This window comes from Amphibalanus amphitrite, unplaced genomic scaffold (genome assembly GCF_019059575.1).
Source record: "Amphibalanus amphitrite isolate SeventyFive unplaced genomic scaffold, NRLGWU_Aamphi_draft 000055F_arrow, whole genome shotgun sequence".
In the NCBI taxonomy this organism is placed as follows: domain Eukaryota; kingdom Metazoa; phylum Arthropoda; class Thecostraca; order Balanomorpha; family Balanidae; genus Amphibalanus; species Amphibalanus amphitrite.
Window position 1 is genome coordinate 371,714 of NW_024881551.1, and position 26,584 is coordinate 398,297.

A 26,584-nucleotide genomic window follows, 5' to 3' on the forward strand; every position below is an offset into this window, starting at 1 on the left:
ATAGGTGGCAGCACAACGCAATCCCGCGAGGAGGCTGCTCCTTGCGAAGCGGCTTTGAGATAGGTATATTTGCTCCTATTGGGTTGCAGGGCTTAGCCTCTTTTCAATTGATGGTTGATGGCGTTGATTTTTGTGTAAGGATTTAAATTTGTTTACCTTTTAAACTTAATCGAAAATAGGACCGTCGCTAGCTCCTATTTTATGACAAATGCCCGAATATTTGACATGTTCTTTTTCGTTTTACAGATTGGTGATGTGATTATCGCCGATATCCGAAACAGCTGCTTCTTGGAAAGGTGAGCAGGCTGATGAGAGAAGTATTACATATTTGATCATGTCTAGACAGTAGGTGACATGGTATCATACAATATGCATAGCTTGCTGCACCTTGTGTTTGCAATGTTTTGCCTGATTCAGTGTGAAGTTGACGTTATCATCATGCTATTTACAAAAAGAAAATCGTCATGATTTTTATGACCTGAACACACTGACTCACTTGTATCTTGTGGCAGGGCAGAGCTTCGTCAACGCTAAATATCGTCGTTCGCTCGCTAGCTTCTCGCTCACCCACTGACGACCGACCTGCCCTCTACCGGCAGTCTGATCTGAGTGCGGAGACAACATGATGCCAACCAACTCTGATGACGACCTGATGTCCTGGTTGACCAACCAGCTCGACTACCACGTGGATGCCAAGCAGCCGCCGCCGCCACCGCCGCCGCCCCCGCCGCCGCCACCGCCGCAGCCGCCCCCGCAGCCGTCGGCGCCGCCCGGGACTTTCCCGTGCGAGAGGCTGGCAGGAGGCGGCGGCCCGGTGAGCTTCGCCGAGACAGACATCGACACAAACATGAACACAGAGGAGCATGTGGTAAGCGCCAGCTGGTGACAGAGATCATTGCGTAGGACTGGGCCCAGGTCGCCCAATTACAACTGCGGAAGAGAAGGAAGTTTAGCGCCATCGTAAGCTGGTAATGCGGCGCTCACTGGCGGATTTAGGATACACCGGTCACCGACCATGCCCATCTATTAAAGAAATGGGCTTTTAATATTCAGGCCCCATCAGTGTGTGAAGAGCTTTACCTTAACGTTGAAAACTTATCAATGGCATTCTCTTACGCTAACCTACCTCCGCCAGTGATCGCTTTATCTTCAACAAGTAGCAATTAGTTTTTTATGGCCACTTTCAACTCATCTGAGCACATCGATGAACGTATTAAAGTCAGAGCACTCGTAAATAATCGTTTGACTAACTTACTACGCACAGCCATCGCCACATAGCGTAACATCGGGTTTGTACCTCGCTCCCCCTGGCCGCGCGTCACCTCCCAGTGACCATTCCAGCACGCCATTCTGGAGGAGGAGCCCCTGCCGGCCGGCCCCGGCTACCCGCCGCTGGTGGACCCCACCAACGACCTGGGGGCCATCGAGGAGACCTTCAACTCGGACGCGGCGCGCCAGCTGTTCAGCGCCTCCACCAGCGTCAGCCTCGACTTCGACCTGGGCAACCTGCTCTCAGAGTATAGGGTATGTGGAAGGAGTACTCAGGTATAGATGCAGTGTGGTAGGATTGTAGATAAAAATGTTACATTTATTGGACGATGGGGAGGTAGAGTTAGTATAAAAACGGTCCGTTTCGGAGACATTTGATGGACAAATGGACATGGAGTAGACTTGAGACTGGATTGCTTGTCACACTGAATGGAGTGATGAGTATGTGATAAAAATGAGGACTACGAGGAAAAGTATCAGCCAGGGCGTGTGACACTGACCCACATAACACGATAAGCTGGTAATCGTTAACAGTGCGGCCCACGGACACCGGACCGGATGTGTTTGTTATTAACAGCGTCACCTCTGGCACAAAACTGACATTCAGTGAGGCCTGGGCACCTTCCAGCGAGGCTGGATTCGCCGAAAAGCGTCAGAAGGGCTCGGTTGGGACGGGTCGGAGAGGGGCGGGGTGGATAGGGGGCGGGTTAGCTCGTGGAGTAAACAGTAGCTGACGGTGACCCTGACCGAGTGACACCAATAGTGGTGGCTCGTCGCCTCGGCATCTGCCGGAAAATCAGCTGATCCCTCGGTGACGTCAATGTGGGAGGGATTCGTTTGAGCGGTGAGCTGACGCGCCGTGCGCCGGTGTCGCCTCTCCCGGCAGGTGGGCGAACTAATGGCAGAGGGCGGCATGTCCGTCAATGAGCGGCGAATGCGGATGCGTCGTCAGCTGTCGGCGCCCGGGGAGCTGACCCCCCAGCTGCAGCAGCTCCACATCAAGGTCAAGGTGAGAGGGAATAGCGTCACAGCGGGCTTTCCCGGCTGCGGGAACTCTTTTAGTTCGTACGTAATAAGGGTACGTTACGGGAGATGCCTAAAATAGACGAGTCCTCCAATGACTTCAAGTAGCCTCCAATGACCTCCAATGGCTTCGACTTTCGAGTAGCCTCAGATAATATCAAGTCACCCTGACAGATCACCAACACCTTAAAACCGGACTCGCCCCATTCTTTGTTTCCAGGACGAGCCGGACCGGACATGTGAACTGCCGTGTCGGGAGCGACTATCGGCCGCCGACCCCGCCCGACGCTCCATCGCCGTCAACAACCCCCTGCTAGCTAGTGAGTCTCTGTCTGGGGTCAACTGTGATACGAGGGGCAGTCCGAGGACTGAAAACGCTTCACAGAGGATAGGATATAGTGATCATTTGGCATGTGATATTTCAACCCTCGCCCGCACATGCCATTTCCCATCCGAGAACGCACATGGGGGGGGGGGGGTGGTTGCCACCCCCCCCGCGCCATTTCGTTCCTGTTGGAGATAGAGCTTAGCGATAAAGACCAAAAAGATTCTTTGGGAAGAAACGAATCCAATGATACCCAGTGTTACCTTCTCAGGTCAGTCATTGACCTTCCAGGTCAGGTCAAACTAAAAAATGTTGCTGTTTTGGGTCACCGCTGGATATCAAGTGCGCTGCTTATCATATACCGATGACGATGCCGTTTTCTGGTGCCAAGCCAGCTAGAACCTCTTTGTCACACTACCCGACCAGGTTTTTGCTGCTGAGGTCATTTCAGGTCAAGTTAGGTCAAGGTCAATTATATGTGTTTGTATCAGGGATGCGGAGCCGTGGAAATTTCAGACGGCTCCGGCTCCGGCTCCGGCTCCGGAGAAAAAAATCGGCTCCGGCTCCGGCTCCGGCTCCGGGTGAAATGTCATGGCGGCTCCGGCTCCGGCTCCGGCTCCGAGTAAAATGATCCGGCTCCGGCGGCTCCGGCTCCGGCGGCTCCGGCTCCGGCTTCTACGCAGTACATCCCCTATGCGATCAATTAAATACGGGTGGAAGAAAAAAGGCGATAGGATTGGTACACGTTGCTTCTGTATTTGTATAACAAGGCTAGTTTGAATACCACATTGTTTTACGCCTTGTACTGTCAAACCGAACTAGGTAAATAATTGTTTCCTCTTAACCCACTAATGCCGGAATTTTTATTTTTTTATTCTTAAGTTGTCCTTAACAAATGTTAACCACACGGGTCCCAGTAAGAAAACTGTGCAAGCTTAAAAAAATTGTTCCATCAGTTCTCAAGTTATAAGCATGGGTCATAAATGACCCAACCGGCATTAGTATAGTCACAAATAAGGAGTTATATCACGAAAACCGATTTAGCTAGATACCTAGTATTGTGTATATTGTATAGCGGTCTCAGCCAAACAATATTAAGAGGCAATGCTTTGCAACGTCTCATTGGCGAGGCCGTTGGTGCCACTGGCAGGCCTGTGGTGCCCCTGTTAGGCCTCTGGTGCTCCTGACGCTGTCAGGGGCACCATAGGCCTGACAGGCCTGTGGTGTCCCTGGAAGGACTGTGGCGCCCCTGGGCCCTGACAAGCCTGAGGTGCCCCTGACAGGCTTGTGCAGCCCCTGACAGGCCTGCGGTGCCATTGCTAGGCCTGTGGTGTCCCTGGTGGGCCTGTGGTGCCCCTGCTAGGCCGCTGGTGCCCCTGGGTCCTGGCAGGGCTTTGGTGCCCCTGACAAGCCTAAAGTGCTCCCGACAGGCCCGTGGAGCCCTTTACAGGCCCAAGATGCCCGTGCGAGGCTGGTGGGGCCCAATGTGAGGTCGATGGTGCCCCTGGCAGGCCTCTGGTGCCCCTGGTATGTCTGTGGTGCCCCCTGGCAGACCTGTGGTGCTCTTGCTAGGCCAGTGGTGCTCCTGCAGGCCTGTGGTGCCCATAACAAGCCTGTGGTACCCCTCACAGGCCCGTGGTGCCCCTCGGCCGGCCGAGTCTCCGGCCCGCCCCGCGTCACGGCCCCGCATGACCGGTCCGCTCATGATATCCCAACATCGCAACACTAGGCCTGTGGTGCCCCTGTCAGGCCTGTGGTGCCCCTGATAGGTCGGTGGTGCCCCCGGGCCCCAAGGGAGGTCATGAGTGACCCATATGACCCCCCTCCCTTGGATCCGCCACTGTGATCTGATCACAACCCCCAGAAATAAATAATCGTATAATCATTAGTTGCTTCCCTTGTATTCAACATACGAGAAAATTGACAACACTATTGCCGGCTGGGTCATTTATGACCCAATGATATTTATCGAGGGAAAAAAGTTATCCGATGGCGACAAGAAGGGCAAAAATATACATCACGCCCTTTTCAGACAAATTTAAATGCCAAGTGGACGATCATTCAACAGATAGTAAAGTGCAAACATGATATATTACTTTTTGGGACGGCGCGCCATTGCCAGTGACCGGCGGCTGTGCAGTCCCGTCGTCTTTGGCTCCAGAAACTTCAGTGGACGAGCTCACACAAGTTTTATGCGGCTCCGACGCTTGTCACTGAACCCACAAATCCAACAAAACACACGCAAAAGTTCCTCAAAGTGCCACTTGCCTCCATTGAGAAAAAAACATTAAGATTTTGCTTTTGGGTCATATATGACCCAAGCGTATGACCCAAGCGGCATTAATGGGTTAAGAAAAGGAGCCGGAGTCGCCCCCTTTTTTGACGGCTCCGGCTCCGGCTCCGGCTCCGGGCTATATTGTTTCACGGCTCCGGCTCCGGCTCCGGCTCCGGGCAAAATATGCCGGCTCCGGCGGCTCCGGCTCCGGCTCCGGCTCCGGCTCCGCATCCCTGGTTTGTATGTCTGTGTGTGTCTGTGTGTATACTGATGTGTGCACCGATTGTTTATGTGTCCATATTACATGAAATCATGATCTGAGAAGCTTTTACCAAAAATGCAGTCAAAAAAATTCACAAAAAGTAAATTCCGCTTGCCTAAAACGCAATTATCTTAGATGACCTAGGTTGACCTTGACCTTGACCTTGACATCTGTACATCGTCGAACAACATGTTCCATGATAGGTGGGAGGTAAGACTGGCAAAAAAGGCCGAAATCAAGGTGTCAGAAGCTCACAAGGCCCATAGCCAACGCAAGATGTTGAAAATTGGCCATTTGGGTCATGACATGACCTGAAAAACAAGGTCATATCTCCGAAACCAAAAACCACAGAAACTTGAAATTTTCAGTGGACATCAAGAAAGAATAGAGGAGCAGCTATACAAAAAATCAGCCTTCTAGCTCTAAAAATGTTGAGTGCAGAGCAGAAAGACTACCTGGGGGGGGGGGGGGGTGGCAACCCCCCCCCCCCATGTGCGGGCGAGGGTCAAAGGACGTGTAATGTGTCCAGAACAAGTAGCTGACCTGGTCCGGTACAGTAGCGTTCTCTGACGCTCGTCCGCCCGCCGCAGGTCTGTTGGAGTCGTCTGGCGCGAAGAGCCGGCCGACGCAGTGTATGTCCAGTGTCACCTCACCTCCGTCCTTCGCCGCCGAGCCTCCTCCGTTCGGCTCTGTGCCGCCGCGCGCTGCCGTCAGCCGCACCGCCAGCGCCCCCTGCCACCAGGCCATCAAACAGGAGAAACTGGAGCCGCCGGACAGTATCGACACCGGTGAGTACAGCAGCGACATCTGTGTGCGGTTTTCAGAGTGGGGGCGACGCAAAGTACAGCGTCAGCATGCCCTTGGTTCCCGAGTGGGATGGAGGTAAAGCGTCGCCTTTTTCAGGCTTCCCAACTCCAGTGTTAGATGAGCTTATGTGATGGTGGTGGTGGTGGTAGATCTGCTGCGACCTTGCTGGCATTGCTAATGTGCCTCTTCTCGAATCGTTCAGCAAGTGAAACTGTGAAATGAAACCGTGAAGGGTTTTTTACAAGACAACCAAGATTGAGCTCGTCTAGGCAAGAGTTCCATTCCTTTTGTACCTAACTATATCGCTCGGAGGCTGCTAGGAAACGGATAGTGGATTCCATCACCTTCGCTACAACCACCCTCCATTCCGTCGTTTGATAGAATGGGCCTTTGGTTGGCGAGGATCCTCCAGTCACACCTACCGGCTCACAGCGACACCTGGCGTCAGCAGCGTTACGAAGGCTGCCACCAGGTGACGGTGTTGGCGTCGCATGACATTTCTGGGGCGGCTTAGTGCTGCAACATGTAGTGAAGTTTATGAAATGCAATGGGTGAGCTCATATCCAGACATTTCAACCATGTTCACCTCAGGCAAGGAAAATTTAGTATCATGAAAATCAAGCATCCACGGAGGGCCTTCGAGGGCACCGCCGTCGCCTACATTGTTTATAGATGCCATGTGGTCGGGATTAATTCATTAGAAGCAACATCATCTCGATGCGACCTTTGGGCTTATGAGTTGTGACTGTTCCACTCCTCCTCACATGATTTTAATTATTTGGCCGGAAAGCCCAAACTGATCGCAGTATCCTTTTAGCTGGCCTCAGTGCTTATTCGATGTTTTAAATTTGTAGGGAATTAGGATAAACGTCTAAACGCTCTTATTCCATACTAAATGCAAAACGGGTATCAGCCTTCGTACTTTGAGCGCCCTATTGATTACATCAAAGTCAATACAATGCATGTTAATAAATGTATGCCATTCTTCCGGAGGTTTCCTCACATTCTCTGGCAGTCTTTCTGACGTTCGGCTTCTGACGTTTCAATTTATCACTTACCCCTCATCGATATTTCAACGATCTATCCTGGAATTTTAATATGTAAACAACCAGTGACGATCACTAAAACGTTCACTGCTCTGACGAACTATTTGCCGAGTCATTGTGCAAGTCATTGTCGGGCAGCTGTTGCACCTAGATTGTCATATGCAAATGATCGAATTATGGAAACAACATACGTCGGCCGCTCCTTAACCATCTGCAAGGTCAAATAATTTCCTTTCGTGACTGACGGGCCACACCTGTTGACGAATCTAGTCGAGGTATTTCGTGTAGACTGTGCCCAATCAAGGACATGGAAACCGTAGTGGCAGGTAGGCGATGTAATTCGTCGAGGTGAAACACCAAACTTGTGTAGCAGGAAGCGGAAAATAAACGGAGAGTTGGGAGCCTAACTGATCCCCGCTGAATCGTTTTCATTGCAATTTACCGATTGGTCCTTCTTGCAGCTATTCGGCACTTGGAATTCATGATCACAATAAAAAACCACTTCACTCCAGTCATTGCTAACAAGCGGATTAAAAAAGCACTATCTTTTGCCCTTTGGATGTTATTTACGGGCTAAAAAATATGATGAATCACGGAAGCTGAAGAGTCCAGTGTAGTTTCTCGAACTAGGACGGCCCTTTGGTCGCAACCTTGACGAGCTCTGGCGTAATATCCGTTTCAAGAGGCACCGACGCCTTAAGTCCAGTCCAGCCGGCGCCAAATATGGTATTGTTCTCACAAATAGTGAGGACCGATCGCCCCCTGGGCAGCGTTGGCCCGTCCGGTACAGTTCCCTCCCCTCTCCGCGGACGGGGGAGGGATGCTGGAAGAATGCGTGAGCTGCGATGACGGCTATGCGCCGCTCCTATCCCCTCGGAATCTGCCGTGTTTACCATTGACACACTGACGGCTATCAACGGAGAGGCATTTGAGGCACGCGCCGCGCGCATTCCGCAAATAACGTAAGATGGGGCTCTTCACGGATCTGTACGGATTTAGCAGCGCAATCCGTTCAAAGATCCTTGGCACTTAACGATTTACGGTGCTGATATGATGTTTTTACAGTAGGTTATATAGACCCTCCAGTTATTGCCACACATTAATAACTTTCCACACAAAGAAGGGCAGAAACTAGGCAAAAGGTGTCAAACGGGATATGAAATCGTGAAAAGAGGAGCCTCAAATGCCTCCTTTAGTACTTGCTTTGATCTAATTCCATTGAATCATCATTGTAATTATGAGATGTCTCTCGCATCTTTTTCATTTTTAATGCGGTTATAATGTGATGATAAATGCCAATTTTTTGTTCATTCGAACTTTTCGCTTTTCACACTCTGATTTGCGAACCGATGTTACCAGCGCAATCAATTGTCTAACATGCCTTTCTTTTCCTTTACGGGGAAATATCGCGAATATTGCGAACTTTTTACATTCCGGTGAGCGTTTTTACATGCTCCTCGGCGCCTTCCTGCCTGCAGATTTCCAACGTGCGCCAATTAGTGATCACGATTTACAGACGGAAACTCTTCACACTACCTAGCGTGGACGTTAACAATTGCAACATTCCAGTGATTTTTCTAATTCGTGCGGAAGTGAGGCTGAAGATAAAAGTGTGTCATCTTTCCTGAATGACAGGCAGCAATATTGGGACCGAGCAAATGTTGTAATTACCACAGCGCGTAGGGCAAGTCATTTTTAATCGATTCACACATTTGGTTGTCTGTACCTAGCTCGGTTTGTGATTCAGGATGCTGTGATACGGGATTACATGGTATGTTTCTAATACGAGATTACAAGTTGATAGCAATCGGAACACTAAAATCGGATCACTTTACATTTTCGTCACGGAGATGTCCTGAACTAAAAGCGTCGCACTGGCAGGATTTCAAAGCCATCTACATTCCATAAGAAAATTGCCTGTTGCAGCTCAACTCATCACAGCGGCGAAACCTGCGTGGTCGCTGCTGACGGTTGCCGATTGGGCGAGGGGAGGGGAGGAGAGCTGATGGTTTTGTGGCCGTGTGCCTGGCGCGCGCGTGGCTCCCTCCGTGCTTGTTTGCGCCCCTTTCATCGACCGGTGCGTGGTGGGTTCAAGGCCAGGATAGGTGGGGTGGCTGGCGTCTTTAGGGGACACTCCCGGAGCTGGCTGGGTTGAAGACTGTCTCTGATACGCATTTGTTCCGAATAATTCCTCGTCTCTTCCCCAGTCCCTGCTTCGGGCTGCCATGTCGGAAATTATTATCATCGCACCAGTCCTTACTTCGGGCCTCCCTGTCGGAATCGATTCTCATCGAGCTTCACTACACCTTCAATCACCTGATAGCGACCGGCTTGCCCCTGTTTAACGCTGCACTAAGTTGTATTTTAACCCTGGAGTTTGTATCCGAATTTGCTTTCCAAATCGGTCCACGGCACCACGATCATGTTTCCTGTGCTGCCAGAACTCTAAGTTCATGCCACCGATATGGTCCCTGTCTTGCCCACGTCCGGCCCGCGCTCACAGCAGGAGGTATTTCCGCTTCCTGCGCCCCAACAACACAACAACTCAGCAAACGGCGCCGGTGACGTCATCGACCACGCACGGGCGGCCGCAAACGGGCCAACTTCGGTAGGTCAAAAACTTGGTGGGCAGGTTTAACATGGCCATGGACACGTGACTGGATTCCACGGGCTGGCCGGGCCGTCTCGACCGTCCATCTCGGCTACCCCGTGCCTCCGGCGCCGGCCAGAAATCGAACTCGTCGGCGGGTGGCGTAAAATAGTGCCGCTGACGTCAGAGACGTCTGGAAATAGCGCCGCCCGCCGCTGGCGGTGGCATTCCGGACGCCGCCGGGGATATTTCAGAGCCGAGCGCGGCCCGGTCATCGGGCCAATGACGTCATTTGCAGCGCTATCTGCGACTGGAATTGTGGCTCGTAGAATAGTAAAAGGTGGGAGGTGAGCAGATACCTGCACTGGGAGATGACCGTGCTAATGATCATGGGGTCTGTTCGAAATAACTTGAGCTGAAAGGTTTGAAACTCCTTTACATGTCAAGACAAAGGGACAGCAAAACTTTATTTTATATAACCACAGACCAGATTTGTCCAAGTGCTGCGTAATATAATGCTATCTCATTTATGACATTTTTGCACATAAACGTCTCATAGTTCGTACCATTTGTGGCAATTTAATGCATCCAGGAAATTGCACATTAAGTCGAACTCTTAACGTGTCCTTAAACTTAATAAGCATTCAGAAGAGCATGCAATATACCGATTTTTATTAAATGCCAAAAGTTCAGGTACACTCTGATAACATAGGTATGTACCTGGGGTAAAGACTAAATCAATCACTGGGCCAAAATCTGAAGAAGCCTGCCAATGTTACATTTATCCTAGATATGATACGTGAATAATATGATACGGGAAAAAAGGTGTAGGTAAATGTGTATTGCAAACAGACATGTACATGGATCTGAGTGATGGATCTATGATCCCAGTGGATCTCTAAGCAAAATGCATCTTAGGATATATGATCCAGCTCCGGATCTCGCGTGAAAGATATATTTTAGTATGAATCTATGATATCTCATAGAATATGACGATTAACGAAGAACATAGATATATGATCCGAGTCGGTGCGAGCGACTTTAGCGAGTGTCATTTGAGCGAACGTGATTTGAGCGAACCATTTTCAGCGACTGGCAGCTTAGCGAATATCAAATTGAGCGATTATCAAATATAGCGAGTATCAATTTAAGCGAAAGCTATGTTTCAGCGACATCTATTTCGTCGACTACAGTTTGAGCGACTGTCATTTCAGCGAAACACTTCATCGCCCATAACGGTGTATTCTATTTATTTATTTATGTATTTATTTATTTACTTTTGCGAGCGTACGTACAACGAATGTTTGCGGAACTTTTCATGGTTATCCAGAACTGGATGGCGGATGTCACGTTCAAAGTTCAGACATTAAGCTCCAAATTTAATGCCACATTTCTAAAAAAAAATCCAGCGGTTCGATTTCACCCACCCCCCCCACCCTGCTGTTTGACAATAATGGTAACCAAACGTTTGTTCAGAGATTCATATTACTTGTGCTGTTTTTCGCGAAATTCCCCCGCTTGAATTTGGATCAGTTCCCCATGTTGTAAAATTTGTTCTTGCCCCAAGCAACGTACGAATTTCCAGATATTTGGGTGAGGTCCCTGAAACATAGACTGGATCCCCCTGTGCCATCCCTCGAGTTTATTATTGGTCCTTGGCATTCCTTCCGTCGTCCTATCTCTCACGTTCTACATTTCCAGATCAAAGTTGCATAATGAGGCCAGATATTTTTGTGGTTTCCAAGCTTAAAAGCAAATTTATAAGTCGCCGCGCGCAGCTTGAAGCATGACACATACCAAGTAGGTATTCCAAGGGCAAGAATTCCCGAAAAGTAGCAAATGATTGACTTCCGTCGCGTTCGGTGTCGCTGTATAACTGTGTTCGCTTAATTGGTCCCCCATTGACCATATATTCGTTCAATCTGGTCTCGCTGATTCTGGTCCTCGCTTAAGTTGATAATCGCTGTGATTGAATTCGCCGACTTGACAATCGCTGAAAAAGTCAATCGCTTAAATTGATAATCGCTGAAAAGGCTTCGCTCAAATGTCGTTCGCTGAAATGACGCTCGCTCAGGTGTCGCAGAACCGATCCGAGTGGATCCCACCATGCATAACATTTTAACCGATATTTTCAAGTGTTTCTGTGTCGAAAATTCCCCAAAACAATGAATTATGACGTACGTTCACAGCAATTCCGTGGTCAGGATCCGTGGGATCAGATCCCAGATTCACTTTCTCGAATATATGCACATTTCTGATTACAAACATTTTTTTTTTGCGACCCACGATCAATGCCCATAGTTCGGGGTTTGTTTCTTATAACAATTGATTTTGTCACCTACCTGGTATAAATGCTACCAATCATATTCACTAAGATATCTTGGATCATGCCCAGATCGCAATGTGTTATAGTTTACAGCATAATTACCTAATCTTTTATGAATGAGAACATTTAACATACATTAAATGCGGGTGGTCATGGCATAGTTATTTTCGTCAAAGGATTCTTACAATTGTTTTCACAAATGGGATCGTCTCGTCACCCACACCCAGACAGATAGTGGAGACCTCTTAACACAAGTGTTTTATGAATCATTCACGGTCGCACTTACAAGTGGCGCGGCGGTGACGTGAACTGACGCGCCGTGACGCGAGTGGTGACGCACTAGTGGACGCGCCGACGGCAGCCTTTAGCACCTCTCCGAGTCGCATCGGTCGTCCGGTGACGCTCCCAAACGGCGCCCGGGCCGCCGACCGAGTTCCAAGAGAGGCCGTTTCAGTGTCGGCACGACGTGTAAGTTTAGCTGCTCGGTCGACTGCCGAGGGACTATTCGTGGCTCGTGGGCCGGCTATTCGTAGCTGCGCTCCATTGTGAGAGTCGGCGGCGGCCCACGCCCGACGCTATTTCGACGCGTCGACCCCGTCGGCGACGTCGGTCGGCCGGGCTCCTCGAATGTGCCGACTGACGTCAAGCTCCATTGATGGCTGGGACCGGAGCGGCGCGGCGCCCGGGCCGGGGCGGGGCGCGCCGCTCTGACCTGACCTTCCGCAGCGCCGCGGCCGTGGGAGGCGGCCACCGGAGGTGAGAGGAGCGGAGGGTGAGAGAGAAAGGAGGGAGACTCCGATACCGACTGATGTAACTCTATTTATGGGGATCGTCTCGCCTCCCACCGCCTCCATCCATAGTTCAGCGCCGGAAACCAAATTAAACATGGATTAAAACTGGAAAATGCAAACTCTGATTCGTTTTAAATGCGTCTCTAGTACAGCGAGTACTTTTCAAGTGGTTTCTTTAAAGATGCAAGGCATGCGTAGGTGTAGCATGCGTTTAGGAAGGCTCTGAATCTGCGACACTATCTGTTGTTTAAATGTGTAACACCACGCGCGTCATTTTAAGAAGCCCGTTGCACCTACCGGTGGTGTTTGCCCATCGCTAAACATTGCGTCGAAAGGCAATGTCGATAGACGCTGTCGAAGACGTCATTGGGACGCGAACACTGTCGCTACCTGCGAACAATACGCCCTCTCGATGTCTCCTCAGTTCTGGTGGTTTACTGATGACGAGTGCAGACTATCTGGCTACCCCCGGTAACCGCACATCCCCCGACAGTCGCGCTGGTTGCCAGGGCAACGGCCGTCGAGACGTCAGAGTCTGCGTGTGGCGGTGTTCTGCCTCAGTGCTCCGTCACAGTGAACTTGAAGCTCTATTTTTGCTGCTGTGCGCATTGCTCAGGTGACCCGTGAGCGTCGGTCTCAATGTCCTTTGCATGACAACAGACGGCGCTCCCCGGCTTTGGCAGCTCTCATTGAGTCGAGTTCGACGGACGACGCGCTATTGGCCGTAGTTGGCAACAACATCTGTTGGGGCTGGGAGTCCCACTGTGAAAAGCATGCTTCCGTTGCCAGCTGAGGTCAGGGCGGGGTCACGCGGCGCTGGCTATAGAAAAGGGTCATTGTCACCGGCACCTCTCTGCCGAATACCGCCGGCAACTCTACGGAAGTTCTGAAATGAGCTATGAACATTAAATGCGCTAAGCACTAAATTAATGGAAGGAATGAATGTACTTGCATTGTTATGCTTTGACAAAAGGCAGCAAAGCATAATACCTAGGAATGTGTGAGATCCCCACTGAAAGGATTGGCACAATGACACGCAATGCAACTTACCTGAATAACGTGATACGTGCCCGCATTGACTGTGCCCCGTCTTAGCTTTCCCCCGTTTTTTTCTGCCCATTCTTGGCCCCGCCGTATTCCTCGCCCCGGGTTGGTGTTCGACCCGCCTTGACCCGTGTTCCTGGCCGACGGTGTCGTATTTACGGCCTGTTTGTGTGTGAGGGATGCCAGAAGCTGCGGCTGTGACGGAGATTTGGCCGCTGTGCAGACGTCTGGCATCGGGGAACGGCTCGCCGTACCTTTCAAGGAATGTGTGCAGTTGCATTGTGATAGAACACGAGGCCTTCAGATGACGGACAAATCGCCATTTAAAATATCGTGAGATTGAAATCTTGAAACTCGTATGATTTTACTACGTGTATAAAATATTACTGTTTTGTTATTCAGCGTCTTGGAAGAGCGCGCATGACCGGCTATAACTTCTCCAGCTCTCACTAGATGGCAGGAGTGGTAAACGCCTGAAGGTATGCTGTGCCGCAAGGCATACCTTCAGCGGAACGCGCTTTGCCAGCTGTAACTTCTTCGGCGCTCACTAGGTGGCACTAGTGCTAAACGCCTGAAGGTATGCTGTGCCGCAAGGCATTTCAACTGGCCAGCGGAACGCCTGTCGCCTGATAGCATGTTGTTTTCCGGAGCAACACGCAATGCTGCAAGAGCGTGTAGTGTGAAGCAACATGAACATATAGCAGCCATTGCCCGGCTTCTCATGAAGCTGCATCTTGAATCTTTTGATTAATTGTCTACTATAAAGATTATAAATGTAATCGTGAATAGCTGACCTTGTTCTTGTTACCTTCCGACACAAATATGCATGACAAATACCTCAAGAGAGCATTCTGCGTTGACGCTATTTTGTCAGCAGACTAAAATTGAAAGTTTCATGTCGAATATTTTATTACATCTATGTTGTTGCGTATTATGTTATTTTTTAATATATGGTCTAAGTTTTGATGTGTAATTCACTTCAATGAAAAACGTTATGAAATTACACAAAGCCGTCCGAGCGTTGCTGGCGTAGGTCGCTGATTTGGCGCCATTTAGAAGTTCAGCCGGACCGAGAGTTGAAGGCCGCGATCAGCAGCAATCGGAATTTCTCCTGGTGTGACAGCGCCTCAGCAGCCTTGGGGAGGACATCCACCCGGCCAGAGTGGTCGTTTTATTGCCACCGACGTCCTCACGTGTCGCCGGGACCTGGCGCGCCACGGCGCCGTCTTCTTTGTCCTGCGTCACTTCCGCCGCCACACGCTTCAAATGGCGCGCCGAATTGGCGCGAGTCGACTGGCGGGAATTCCGCGCGCATCTGTGGCGGGCGCCGCCCTCCGCTCTCCGACCGACCCTCACGGGAGAGGGGCACCATCGGCCATTGTCTAGAATACTCCTTCAGTCAGATGTCTCAGATTGACAGAGCAGTGAGCAGACGAGCTAAGAGCGGGTTTCGCCATCGCCAAATAGCTCGCCCATCGACTTATACCAGTATGTTCAATAAGTAAGTTCCGTTTTGATATAACTCGCTTATTTTTTGGCACATCTCAACCAAACATGGCTCACGGCTCGACGAACTCGCCCTGCAGGCGAACGCATCGTTCCCATCGCTTGGCCAGGTCCCGGATGGCCGCACGGAAGCTTTGAGTGGGGGTCTTTTCGCCATACTGGTAAATAGCAGACCCGAGTGCAGACCGCGAGCCGAACCTCCGGCCCCGGAGATTTTTATTCATGTCTGCGAACAGCCAATAGCCACTGCGTGCAACGTCTGGAGAGTAGGGATGGTGTTAGAGCACCTCGATGCCCTCTGCCTGCAGGGCATCCCTCGCCACGAGGGCACGGTGAGGAGGCGCGTTATCCTGGTGGAGGATGAACCGACCACGGGCCTTTTCAGTTCTCGGGGCGGCAACTGGCGATTACTGGCAGGAGATGGTCTCTAATGATCCTGGCGTAGGCTTATGTTTAGGCTTTCTGTTATCGCCTGGACAGTAATATTTCTGTTGGCCATCACCATCTCCTCCACTTTGGCGACGCCAGTGGCTGTGACCATCGTCCTCAGCCTGCCTGCACGTGCCAGGTCGCGCACGCTCTCCCTCCCCTCCCCAAACCTTTTCTTCCGCTTCCGAACTGCGGAATCACTAAGAGCATGGCTCCCGTACACATTCACGAAGTTGGCGTAGATGTTAGCCGCCGGCTAGCCCTGGATAGCTAGGAATCGTATCACTGAACGTTGATCCTCTCGGGTGGCCGATGCCATTTCTAAAGCAGTCTAGAAAAATGGTGTTATTTGATCTGCTCCATATCGTCACAGAAATGGAATAAGAAGCTGAAAATGCGGTCACTTCGACATAAAGGTCTGAATTCTAATCCCTGAAAAAATCACGTGCGTAGACCGCGTGAATTTTGTGTAATTGCTCTCCGGAACTTACTTATTGAACGCACCTAGTATAGCAGTGTCGACACCTCAGTGGTCTGCTGTTTGATTCGAGTCAGAGGTAAATGGCGAGGGTCGTTTTCATTATCAAAAGTGTAAATCTCTTTTGCCTCTGTCGCCGTTGGTGATCTTTCGCGATGCCTTGTTGGAGGCGTTTTTCATCTTTTTTTTGTTTAATAATTGATTTGTATAAATCTGTTGATGCAATACCTTGAGTAGAAGTTCACTTCAGCAGCTTATCGGCTATCTGAACGGTCAGATGGGTTGGTACCCCATGACCCTGCGCTGCGGACATCTCTGAGCTCCTAATCCTCTCCTAGGGAACCAATTACCGGCAATCCTCTCCAAAGAACTAAAAAAAAACACCCATTCCATCCGCGATTGTGTCTTTGCGACCGCTGCAGTAGCCAGAGATTGCCGAAACGTTGCTGTAACGCCCGAGTCGCCCGGTAGCTTCAGAAGCTGACCGTGTTGCAACGCCATGTCCTTGGAGCGGGTAATCCGATATCAGATCAGCGCAGACGACGCTCGCTCGCCAGCCTTTCCATCGACTGCCCGGTAGCAGCCAGGAAGGACGGGCTGGTTGCGCAACAGGACGTCTCCCGCCAGTCCCAAGCACGGTGCTACCTGTAAGGACGGGCATGGTGTGTCGTTTCGGGAACTAGCGAATGAAGTTTAGTACCGCCGTTCACCGGTGGATGGCGCTAGCTGGTAGTTTCGGCGAAAACTCCGCCTGAGATGTTTGAAGGCTTCCCTTAATCCTTTGTTCAAATATGGACCCCGTCAGCCCCGGCAGGGGTATTTGTCCAGTGTACACCGCACCTGAGGATGGGTCAGCTGAGGGAGGGGAGTCACTATTGTGGCCTGAGGAATGCCGCACCGGTCGGGGGACGGGGTCGGGAGGAGGGGAGGGGGGGGGGAGAGGCAGCGCCGTTCTTGCGGTGACGGGCTGGCTTGTCGCCTGGCTACGCTCAGCCGGCGAGGCGCTGCGCATGACCCGGGAGCAGCTGAGAGTCCAAATAGACAATTGGCCGGCCAGGGGCGCGGGAACTACTTTCCGACTGGGGGGGGGGGGGGGGCACACCATAATAGAGATTAACCTAGGGTACCCCCAAATCTAGGTTTCTCACCGGTTTTAGGCCACTTATTTTTCACCCCTCGGATTTTTCAACAAAAAAAGAAAACATTTGCAAAAAAAGCGTGTTATTCCGTCTCAAAGCTGTGGGGGCACCGCCCCCACGGCCCCAGAGTTGGGGGGGGGGGGGCAAGCTGCCCCCACTGCCCCACCCCCGGCTCCCGCGCCTATGATTGGCCCGTTTGTAAGCACGAACACTTGGAATATTGCTGGTGCAGAATTGTAGCATAGGCACGTTTTTTTTTGTGCCAAATTTTGTGTAGGTAGGTACATGTAGGGAATTGATAGAAGTTTATTGTGACAAAGTTTACAAAAAAAAATCGGTCCAATTTTTTTTTAGATATCGAGGTTTTAGTGACGTCATGATTTGAGTTTTCGACAAAAAACGACACGTTTAAAAAATCATAGGTGTAAAATCACAGAATAGACATACAGACATGCCGTAAACGTCATTGGACTGCCAATAGGTAACATGAACAATCAAATTGCCATCTTCGATTTCTGATTACCTATCGCTCTACGGTTTCCAAACTATTGAACGAAACCTTGGCAATTTCTCGTTACTACTTCACGAGTTCACGACCATGATGCATGCATTTCATAACCTGCACCCCGCTGGGGGTCCTGGAATTACACGCCCTGCTGGTGGGCGGGGGTGTTTGAACACCCCCCTTTGAACTCGGCTCCTGGGCCATGTAGCGATACGGGGAAAGCGACGTTCGAAAAAGCGTAAGGAATAATGGCGAAATTACTTAGGTCACTTTTCGGTCAGGTCAAAGGTCAGGTCACCCTGGTCACCAGAGGTGTTTTGGACCTCTGCTGCTGAAAGCCCAATTTCATGTGTTTGACCTGACCTTGACCCGACCTGTGACCTTGAAATTCAACTTTCAGGTACTCATCGGAAGTGTCTCGTCGTGTTCTTCGTTTGCCTCTCGTCCGTTTTGCTGCGTCTATTGGTTCTTGAGTTATCGGCTGGGTAGCTGTATTGGTTCCCGAGTTGTGCGCCGCTTTTTGAAGAAAAAACGTTGACCTAGGCAAAATTTGACCTTTGGCGACCTGACCTTTCACTTGACTTAACCCTACTAGTGGCAGGGGGGGTTGTTTTTATCCACCCCTCAGGTTTTTCGGGAATATCTCCGAAACCGCTGAAGCTACGATGCTGAAATTTTCTGACTTTTCCTAAAACTAAATTGGGCACATTCCCTGAAAATTTCAAGTTCATAACTTTACCAGGGGCGGCTCCAGAGCACTGGGAATTGGGGGTCCTATTCGTGAAGTGAGTCATTTGGGCGAAGATCACGATGCTGCACCAGTTTTACGAACAGTGAATGAAAGGTATCATGTGATAACATATACAAAGTTATTTTGCATCCTCTTTTGACACGTTTTTGCTATAATAGGCGGATCCAGGCGTCCAAAAAGGGGGGTTATTTTTTACCTCCCAACATAGGTGCCCTGACACCGCCTATGCATGACCAATACAATTTTAGTCGTTCTCTCATAAGAAAATTGTAACATAACAAGACCATTGCCACCCTTTTTAGAAACAGTACCAACAAAAACCTTATTTACTATACTTTTTGTGTACCCCCAATCTCAATGATCTGTATCCGCCTATGATTTTTGAAAATGCATATTTTTAGGATCCATGTGAATACCTGGTTCATTCTCTATCGATCGGCAAAAGTTGCGTTAAGATTGGTTCAGAAACCTGGCCGTGATAAACAGTCTAAAATGTATCTGCAATTTGCCCGTTTTTACCCCCCTCTACCCCCCTATTGACATTTTTTAATTTTATTTTTTTTAGAAATGTAGATCTCGTTGAGTCAAATCGAATGCCGTTTGAATTTTGAAAATCGGCCGGTTAGATCTCGAGATATCAAGGGGGGGTCGTAAACAGCCCCCCCCCCCCTGCCACTAATGTGGGGTAGCCAGGAGCCTGCCACTAATAGGGTTAAAAAACGATTAACTATTTTCTTCATTATTTTGACGCTGTTTTGAATGCCACTTACCGCGTGTCACCACGTGGCCCAGGAGCCGAGTTAGACGTGTGAAAACGCCCCCTCCCCCTCAGCACGACACGGAAAACTATGACCATCAGCACGGCGCAGGTTAACTTGACAGTTGAGCTTATCCGCCCCCTTCTAGCCAAACGCTCATCCACTGTTTTAGCCTACGTCAGGGGAGCTGAGGACGCCGAGACCCCGGACCTGGTGGCTACCCTGGCCCCTGAGGCAGATTGATGCCAAGTTGCATGCTATCGAGGACATCAACGATGTACCGGGTCAATTTTATTTCGCCGCCGACCTGAATATTATATGGATGGTGTTGGTCTGGCAGGGGATTTGAGTGACTTTCTCTGTGGCCATACTGTACTGTTCGCCCGAGAGCTACAGTGGCGTCACAGAGGGCAATGTTTTTATTATTACCCCTTCCCACACGGTATTCATTTTATTACATTGCCGGTGATGGCCCACCCCAACACGCTGATAAATATAACATGTCGACGCTCAGAAGAAAAATGACCAAAGATTCAGACGCGCGGATTGCTATTGGCAGTTGTCATGGACTAACAAAAATATGTAATCCCTCAGAATGAATAATATATTGATGAAAAACCGTCAAGTGCCCCAAGGTACGGTTCCCTTTTTGGTGAATAACTTCGCAAAAAAGGGCCGCAGAGCCGCGATGTTGGCACTTAGCAGCATCGTGTTTGCCTCGCTCAGGCGCGTCGAATGGTATACTTTTTGTTTGGGTTGTACGGAACTAGATAATATTGCTCTTGGAACCGCTGATCATGCCCCCAGGAATGGCGCTATAATGTCGGAATTCGTTTACAGCCCAACTACTACATGAAATACAACTTTTTAAACGGAAATAAAGTTTACCATTTTCTAATGAAATCCGGCCACGTTTTATTAACCTTTGCCCGAGTGGCGGGGGCGGAGGGAGGAGGCGTTTTGGCCACACCTGCCAGTTTTTTTGCGCGTGCAACGAAACTTTGTATAGCTTATCATACATCAATTCCTCATCGTGTGTGAAGATGTTGACCCCAAGTCACGTAAGGTCAGGTCACCAGGTCAACTTAAGTAACCGTATACCTCTAAAAAGCTTCGTGGTTCTGTCATTCCTACAGTGTACATCCCAGAAGTTTGAAACTCGTTTCAAACTTTCAAATCTTTGCATGAGGAAATCAGTATGAACAATTCGTATATCTCGGAAGTTTCATATCGGTGACATAAGGTCAGCTAAATTTTGCGACCTCTCCATTATAAGTCAATGGGGAAAATTGAAATGCTCTTTGTTTGGCCGAAAACAACCTCTGTCCTCTAACATCGTGACATAGGTAAGCATGACACACTGAACCGGAACATTGTACCTGTGACCACTTTTATGCCCGTGAGGTCATCTCAGATCAATGAAACGTTACTAACAGCTTTTTGACAATAACTTTAGATAGAAACATGCTAGAGCGCTGAAAACACCATAAATGTGTTCAGTTCAGCAATAGGAGTCGAATGACATGCAAACATGACCTTTTCAGTGATTTGACCTGAGATCCAATTTTCAAGTTGACCTTTCCAGGTCAAGTTATAGTTCATTCGACGCGTCTCGACGAGAAAAAAAAACGCGATGCCGGTAAAATCAGCGTCATGCAAGCTTGGAGTTAAAAGTTATGACACGAAAACCTTTTCCGAAAAACGTCCTATTTTGATAGTTTTTTCTCTCTGGAGGCAAAACCGTTGACCTTAGGCCAAATTCGAGGGATTAAGCAGAACGGCTTTTGAAAGAGCTATCTAATGCGTTCTTCCACAGCGCTGTAGCTCTATTAGTTCCCGACTTATGCGCCGATTTGTGAGAAGTTGTCAAGATCGGGTGCAACAATCGTGAAAATTTTATCTTTAGTGACCTCCAGTGACTTCAGCGATAACCTGATCAAAAAATGACCTAAGTGATTCTGAAAGATCTTGTAGCGAGCTATCTATTGCTTTTACTGTGTCTTTCTAGCTTGCTTACTTTCGAGGTAATCTGGTGCGGCCAAAAAGCCCCCATGCCCACCCCCACCCCCACCATGGCAAAGTTGGCATGAGAGGCCCACCCGGGCGCGGGTTAATAGTGAATAAAGCTACGAGGGGGAAAATTTTGACATTTGTCCTCGAGTTAATTCTACCCATGACGAATGAATACAGACTAGAGTTATTTCATTCACTTTTATCAGATATCCAGTTGGGGGCGGCCAATTTACAGCACCAGCCAAATTACCCCATTCTCCCCTACTCAGTATTTTATTTTATAATAATACGGAACAAAAATGATAGACGAACGCGTTTCGGCTAAATCGCCGTCATCAGCGTCTTAAAGGAGAACAAGAGGCACACATCAAGCAAATATCACAGTTCAATCGTTTTGATTTTTACATACGCTTTTAAACAAGCATGTGACAATGTGGCTACATTTCCTTTGGTAAAGACAAAGCATCCTAAACGAATAGCCACATTGTACAGTTTACACAGGTGTTGCATAAATCATATATGCGGAAGTTTAAAATGCCAAACGACGCCGCTGCTTTTGCCCACTTCATGAAACCAACCCTTACATTAATGGTATCACTCGTAGCAATAAACGCCGCTTCAGTAGCTTTTCTGTTGTCGCGATTGCTGCATGACGTGAGTACCTTTGCCCTGTCCCAGTATGGGAGATGATTTGAGTTCTGATTGCAGGTGATTTGTGCAACACCTGTGTAAACTGTATATAATGTGGCTATTCTTTTAGGACAGGGGCGCGGGAACTACTTTCCGACTGGGGGGGGGGGGGGGGGGCACACCATAATAGAGATTAACCTAGGGTACCCCCAAATCTAGTTTTCTCACCGGTTTTAGGCCACTTATTTTTCACCCCTCGGCTTTTTCAACAAAAAAAGAAAACATTTGCAAAAAAAGTGTGGTATTCCGTCTCAAAGCTGTGGGGGCACCGCCCCCACGGCCCCAGAGTTGGGGGGGGGGGGCAGGCTGCCCCCACTGCCCCACCCCCGGCTCCCGCGCCTATGTTTTAGGATGTTTTGTCTTAACCAAAGGAAATGTAACCACATTGCCATTTGCCACATGCTTGTTTAAAAGCGTATGTAAAAATCAAAACGATTGAACTGTGATATTTGCTCGATGTGTGCCCCCAGGGTATGTGTGCCCCTTGTTCTCCTTTTAGACCCTGATGACGGCGATTTAGCCGAAATGCGTTCGTCTATCATTTTTGTTCCGTGTTATTACACTTGTCTCAACTGAAATACAATTTTATTTTATGTTAGGCTGTTTCTCCATTTACTGATTTTAAACCTGACTTCGCCTGTACCTAAGTGGAGAGTAGCTTTGTTGGCGATTATGCAAACAAATAGGTGAACAAATGAATAAATGAATAAATAAATAAAACAGATTGTAGTAAACTAAATTGGTGCAAAAGCATAAAATCGGGACCTGCTAGGAATTCATAAAGTGAAGCTGTTATGGAGTTTTTGGGGTGCCGATCACGTATTTCATGTTAGTTTTGATCACAGATTATGAGTTCATTCATTTAGGCTAGCTTGGGTCAGTTCAGGTCAGGTCAACCAGTAGGCGTCCTGCCGGCTATCCATAGTAGGTGTCAACTACCACTGACGGCGTCGTAACATGTTACGAAGGCTCTGAAACTACTTGGTAAATGTTCAAACGGATGCCAGTAACATGTAAAACTCGAAAAATTGAATCAAGATCAAAAATTGAATCAAGATCCTCAAAGGTCAATGACCTTGACCTGACCTTTACGTGACCTTGGCACCCACCGTAATGCATGGGACGAACATCATTTGACATGTTTGGACGTTTACAAATTACAACAAAAAAAAAACTGGAAACGCGTGGATAATATGATCAGACATACGCTGAATCGCGATTTCGGTCAAACATGGTCTCGAGAACATGGTCTCGACATGGTCTCGAGAAAAAGGCCAGGGGTCAAAGGTCATTTGGGTCAAGGTCATGAAAGAAAAAGAGTATGTGTAAAATTGATCAACTCTGGGGTACCGAAAGTTTCGTCGCGATCGTCCGCTTTTTGAGCGAGATCATTCGCGAAAAACCGAAGGGGCGGGTCCGGGGTCCATCCAACTACCCCTACACATGCGAGGGTTAAAACACTAAAATAAAGTCATGATATGAACATGTTTGCTGTAAAAGAGATTTTTTGTAGATTTAGTCCATATAACAGTGTTCGCCACGGGCCGCAAAATCCCAGTCCAGCCCGGCACAGGCCCATGGGTTGAGTCTGACAGCCCGGCCCAGCGCGAACACATGCATAGTAAAATTGTTAAAGCTCAGCCCGGTCTAGCCCGTCCAGCCCGGACTAGCCCGTCAAAAATGAATGGATTAAAAGTCATGGACACCAAACAGGTATTACATATGTCACCCATAGGTGCAACGAAACAATCTTTTGGGAGCAGCATGTACAATGCACATTGCATATATATGCTTTCATTCGTTTTTTTTTTAGTCTTGCACAGTAATAAGCTAGTTGTGGTTTTAAGCTCAGTCGCGAACCTCTGAGTCCACTTTACAGTCCTTGGCCCAGCCCATCCACAGCCCATCGATTATTTATATTTGAGGGCCCAGCCCAGCCCGTGACCCAGCCCAGCCCATGACCCATTGGGCTGGCCCGGCCCATGGCGAACACTGCCATGTAAGTCCACTCGCCCAAAAGCCCGTCGTGAAAACGGCTATTTTTCGGCAGACTGGCTTCCGCCTCGGGTATGATTTTGAGCCATTCAGTTAGCGATGTCGATTCTACTCTGGAGTCGGAGTTAGTAAGATTTTGGTGACTCAGGGTCCAACTCCGATTCTACTGTCCTGGCTCAAACCCATTCTAATCTTGCTCCACCCCATCATTCAGATCGCAAATTCTAAGATCGATGGAGATCCTATATCGATAAAAACACGCATCGATCTAATGCGAAAAGGCTCCAGACCGGTCACACGTGGAAGAAATTATATCATGGAGCAGTATGTTTTCCCCGACGGCGTTTCAAGCTAACAGTCCGGTTACCTTAGTGTTCGCGCAAGTATCTCTAGGGGACGGATTGTTGACAAGTGCGAAACGTCAGAAATTAGTGGAAAAGCCTGTGTGAATAGTACCACCGTCACTTTCCCTTCTCAGTAGCAGTAACCTTGGCAGTAACAGCGGGAGGTCTGGGAGAGGGTCAAAGCGTCCAACCCTTCCGGCGCCTGTGTCTTCGCTATCGCTTCCAGGAACACGCGCTCGGCCGCTATTGTGCGCCCGTCAAACCCAGCCCGCCCTTTGACAGCGGACGGGTCATCAGCGGTCCGCCCGCGTCCCTTCCTGTGACGTCACTATGGTCCTGGAACGCAAGCTTAGCGAAGCGTAGCCCAGCGCGAGCGGTGCATTGTTGTCATTGTTGTGGGTACATAGGCATTAAAAACAATCAGTTCTGCTAGCATCATGTCTCTCTCGTCCAATGGTGTAGAATGGTGTGTAATTTGACCTCCAAAGATGAACATTTTTAAGGTCGAGCTCATGACCTGACCGGTAAAACTCATGTTGCATCCCAACCGATTGCCTATTGTAAAACTGAACGCATTGCAGCTGTTTTTACTGCTCTTCCACGTCTCCATCACATGTAAATTGTCCAAAAGTGTTTTTTTTCGGCTGCTTAACCTTCGCCGGCACGGGGGAGGGAGGGGGGGGGTATCCAACCATCCCCTAAGGTTTTTCGCGAATAACTCGCGTAAAAAGCGGCCGATCGCGACGAAACTTTCAGTCCCTCGCATTGATCAATTTTACACCTACCCTGAAAATTTCATGACCTTGACCCAAATGACCTTTGACCTGTGACCTACTTTCCGAGACCATGTTTGGCCGGAATCGCGATTCGGCGTATGTCGGCTCGCATTAGCCGCGCGTTTGCAAGCTTTTTGTGGTTTCAAACGTTCAAAAATGTGATTTGATGTTGCTCCCATGCATTTGGGTGGATGTGAAGGTCGCCTCAAGGTCAGGTCAGGTCATTTACCTTTGGTGACCTCGGTCCACTTTTTAGAGTTTCACATGTTTCTAGGCTAGTTTTGGAGCTGAATTCGAATTTAGCAACCATTTGAACATTTACGAAGTAGTGTTAGTGCCTTCGTAACACGTTACAAAGCTGTTAGAGGCGGTTGACACGTATTACGAATACCCGTCACGACCCCTACTGGTTGACCTGACCTGACCTGACCTGACCTGACCTGGTCTAAATGCTTTAAGACATCATCTGTGATCAAAACTAACACGATATTCGTGATCGGCACCCGGGAAAACCCCATAGCAGCCACACTTCACGACTTTCTAACAGGTCCCGATTTTTCCGACTTCTGGGTCATTGACCTGACCTAGAAGGTCAATCGATGACCTAGGACCTTAACATTGGGCATCATCTGCTTCCTCTCGTGACGGGCAGCATCGTGACGGGCTCGTCTTTTCCGCGAAACTCTAGCTCTCAGAGGAGTGCAAGATAGAAATATCCCTGCACTGCAGACCCGTTGGCTAAAACCTCTACTAGAAAGGTTTAGGTCTTTCAAAAGTGTTACTTCAACAAAACAGCTTTCGCGTGACACGTGCCACCATGGGTGGAGCTTTTCAGAGGAAGTTGGTGGGGCAAAAAGGCATCAAACCTACAGTCTACACTGTCCGACTGTGAAGTTGATTAACCCGCGCCCCGTTGGGCTCTGTCGAGCAACGCGCCCCGTTGGGGGGGGCATTTTGGCCCCCCCCCCCTAAGATCTCGAGAACCACGCAACGTAGCGACAAGCGGCAAACGGTGTTGGATAGCCCTATCAGGGAACTACCTTGTGACCCAATTTTATTGACCTAGGTCAATTGGATGACGTCACAGGTCAGGTCAAAGGTCCAATTTTCACCGTTTACAGGCATTTCAAGAAATGCGTTGTAAAAACGAGTAAAGTGCATTTCATTGAAAATCATCGATGGGGAAATGTTCTTCAAACACATATTTTGATAGTTGAGGTCACTGATACCAGGTCAGGTCACTGAGGTCAGGTCACTGGGGGGTCACAATATGAAAGTGTCGTGTGATACATGTTTTATGGTCCATTTTACATGACAAATGCGATTATGTGGGTCAGGCAGCCTTTGGGGCCAGCTTAGGTCACGTTTTGGTCAAGGTCAGGTCAAGGTCAGGTCAAGGTCAGGTCAAATAAGGTCAAATTTCAAAGTTGATATTTTTGCAT

The 26,584-nt window shown here is 49.1% G+C and overlaps 1 protein-coding gene across 3 annotated transcripts in view; it reads left to right on the plus strand.

Annotated features, from left to right (window-relative positions):
• Nucleotides 1-26,584, plus strand: part of LOC122378126 (ecdysone-induced protein 74EF-like) — a 133,292-nt gene that overhangs the window by 57,194 nt on the left and 49,514 nt on the right. For all 3 annotated transcript variants that reach the window (XM_043358839.1, XM_043358841.1, XM_043358840.1), the window contains 6 exons: nt 247-296; nt 600-868; nt 1,342-1,524; nt 2,156-2,278; nt 2,513-2,612; nt 5,745-5,942. In XM_043358839.1, coding sequence (XP_043214774.1) covers nt 623-868; nt 1,342-1,524; nt 2,156-2,278; nt 2,513-2,612; nt 5,745-5,942 — 850 coding nt within the window. In that variant the 5' untranslated portion in view covers nt 247-296; nt 600-622. The remainder of the gene's footprint in view (nt 1-246; nt 297-599; nt 869-1,341; nt 1,525-2,155; nt 2,279-2,512; nt 2,613-5,744; nt 5,943-26,584) is intronic.